The following is a 2,462-nucleotide window of genomic DNA, read 5'->3' as shown; positions in this document are numbered from 1 at the left end:
TTCAATTGATGGCATCAGCAATGATGATGGCGAGGCAGTAGATGATATTTTTGATCCCCAGTTGTTATCTGCCTTGAAAGGGATTGGCTGGAAAGAAAACGATATTTTTAGCCAGATGCCAACCAAAGGAGTCAGTGCCAAGAATAAGGGTTTGGTTTCTACATCTAGCCATGTTCATGGTAACTTGGGAAATGACACTGCACGAGCAAATGTGGACAAAACCGAAGGTTCAAAGGAAGAAAGGATACGCCTTGAAGAAAATATCAGAGCAGAGAAGTTGAAGGCACTTGATTTTAAACGGGCAGGTAAGCAAACTGAGGCTTTAGATGCACTTCGCAGAGCAAAGCAGCTTGAGAAGAAGCTACAGTCTTTGGCTACTTGAAAGTGCTTTATATTGGCATTTTAAGTTTCTTCTTATTAGATGACAACTAAAAAGTTTTATAATGGCTGAAAGTGTCGCATTTCTCAAAATTATATTTGTGAAATTTGGTTCTTTGAGAGAGATCTGTTCAGTAAACCATATAATTCCAAGAAGACTCGTAAATATTCCCTCAACTTTGTGCATGAAAATTTTATTGCTTCAAGCTGCAATTCTCATTTGTAACGTGACACTGAGAAATATGATTGAAAATTGGACGGGCTAATTCATCCCAGGATTCTGTTCACAAGCTTTCGACAGGATTCAGATTTTGGACAAGGTTAAGACAGCCATTCAATTGTAGGTCTGACAATGGCATTTCTTGTGGAGAACGGAACAGATGGACAAGAGACTATCATCAGTTGTTTGTCCGAGCATTCATCAGAAACATGAAGGCCAAAAACGGCATCGGTTCATCAGAAGAGCTGTCACAGGAAAGTGCGCTACGCATCAGGCTGTGCGCTACGCACTGGGATAGCGCGCTACGCACTCAGTCCAACAAAAAAATTGTTTATATTCATGCGCCCAGTCTCTTATCAAATCGGCTCCATCGACTTGCAAGTAAGCTTCTAAAGGGTGCTCAGTAGATTTTAGTATGATTGTGGTGTTATCAATGTTGGGAAACAAGCCTTGGTTGAAGAGAGAATTGTTTTTCATTCTCTGTCATTTCAATCTGATCGACGATAGAGCTAAGAAGTTCTGAATTAGAACGCCTCATGATAAATCTCTCCAGAAGCGGGCACCCCAAAACGAATGCGGCTAAAGTGTTGTCTGTGAGATGGACATTGCGGAAGGAGCAAGAAATTAAATGGTGGAATCCCACGAAAGGGTCAGGAAGTTGGGTGAGCAAGTAATTTTGGATATTGAGCGTTTTGAGACGAAGACAGGTGAAAAAATTATCGGGAGGAAAGACTTCTCTTACTGGGGATTGACAGAGAAACAACCTTTGGACATTCTTGGCTGCCACAAACGCCAACCATGAGGAAACCCTGTTAGGGGTGAACGCCCAAGGTTGAACATCCACAACAAGATGAAACGTTTCTACGTTGTCTGGTGTATACAACCTCAGAATGTTCGTGATTGCCTCTTCTATCACCGGTTGAGGATAGGAACCACGGACGCCCAGTAACAGTGACGGGCTGAAACGCAATTCGGACATGCGGGTGTACATGTTCCTGTGTGCGTGTGCCCATCTCCTTGAGAGGACCGAGGATCTGATGGCATCTCCGATTGGAATTTTCGAGAGAATGAGGCCAAGGACATCGTCGTGAAGTGCTGACAGTCTGTCTGGCAATGTCTCTCTCATCATTTTTATCCTGTGTGTCGAGTTTTCAAATGATGTATTTCATTCCAAGAATAGATGCGCTTGAAGTTTCAAGATTCGTCACATTTCTTGTCAGCCTTCTTTAACGGCACCCACAACAGGGTTCCATTTTCGAATCACGTCCTGATTTATTCACTTGATACCGGTAATGAAGATATAATGGGATTTCAAAGGACACGCCCACCATCCGCACGCATCAGCCGGTGAAGCCTGAAACAAAGATCAACAGACAATCTTCAAATTGCACGCCGATACCTTCCTTCGTAAATATATCTTTACTTTCCAAATCAATAAAAGCAATGCAAGAACAAGATTGGTGTCAAATTCATTTTCCAGAGATATCAGTAGGCTGCCAAGAGTTTCTTCGCCTTAGTCAAATGGGTCATATATTTGGGGGAAACCGAATTGTGCTGGCCAGAACTCTTTGCAACGTGTAATCATTTATGGTAACATGGATGAAAGCGCCCCAAAGTTACAAAGGATGTTAAAAAAATTGGTTGTATCCAAATGGTAAAGGAAAAGTAAAAGCCCAAATTAAACGCAGACCACCCACTACAGCAGAAGAATAGGATTAGGCAGTCTATTTATGACTTCAGTTAGTAATTCATAGGGTTTACGCTCCAGGTTTGGTTTTCATTGGTCATTAGAAATTCTCAGCTGGAATAATGTAACGCTTTCTATTTTTAGAGCAGATGGATGATCCTTTTTCTATCTTTGTGG

The 2,462-nt window shown here is 41.9% G+C and overlaps 1 protein-coding gene across 1 annotated transcript; it reads right to left on the bottom strand.

Annotated features, from left to right (window-relative positions):
- Window positions 1–1,028: 1,028 nt before the first annotated feature.
- Window positions 1,029–1,727, bottom strand: LOC149254921 (F-box/LRR-repeat protein 25-like). Its single transcript, XM_089454870.1, has one exon. The coding sequence runs from the start codon at window positions 1,725–1,727 to the stop codon at window positions 1,029–1,031; it is 699 nt and encodes a 232-aa protein (XP_089310996.1).
- Window positions 1,728–2,462: the final 735 nt, after the last annotated feature.

Source organism: Pinus tabuliformis, chromosome 7 (assembly GCF_031772625.1).
Source record: "Pinus tabuliformis cultivar Carrire ecotype Pingquan chromosome 7, CPIR1, whole genome shotgun sequence".
Classification (NCBI taxonomy): domain Eukaryota; kingdom Viridiplantae; phylum Streptophyta; class Pinopsida; order Pinales; family Pinaceae; genus Pinus; species Pinus tabuliformis.
The sequence above is the reverse complement of the archived record's forward strand: the minus strand, read 5'-3'. Positions and strand labels throughout refer to the sequence as shown.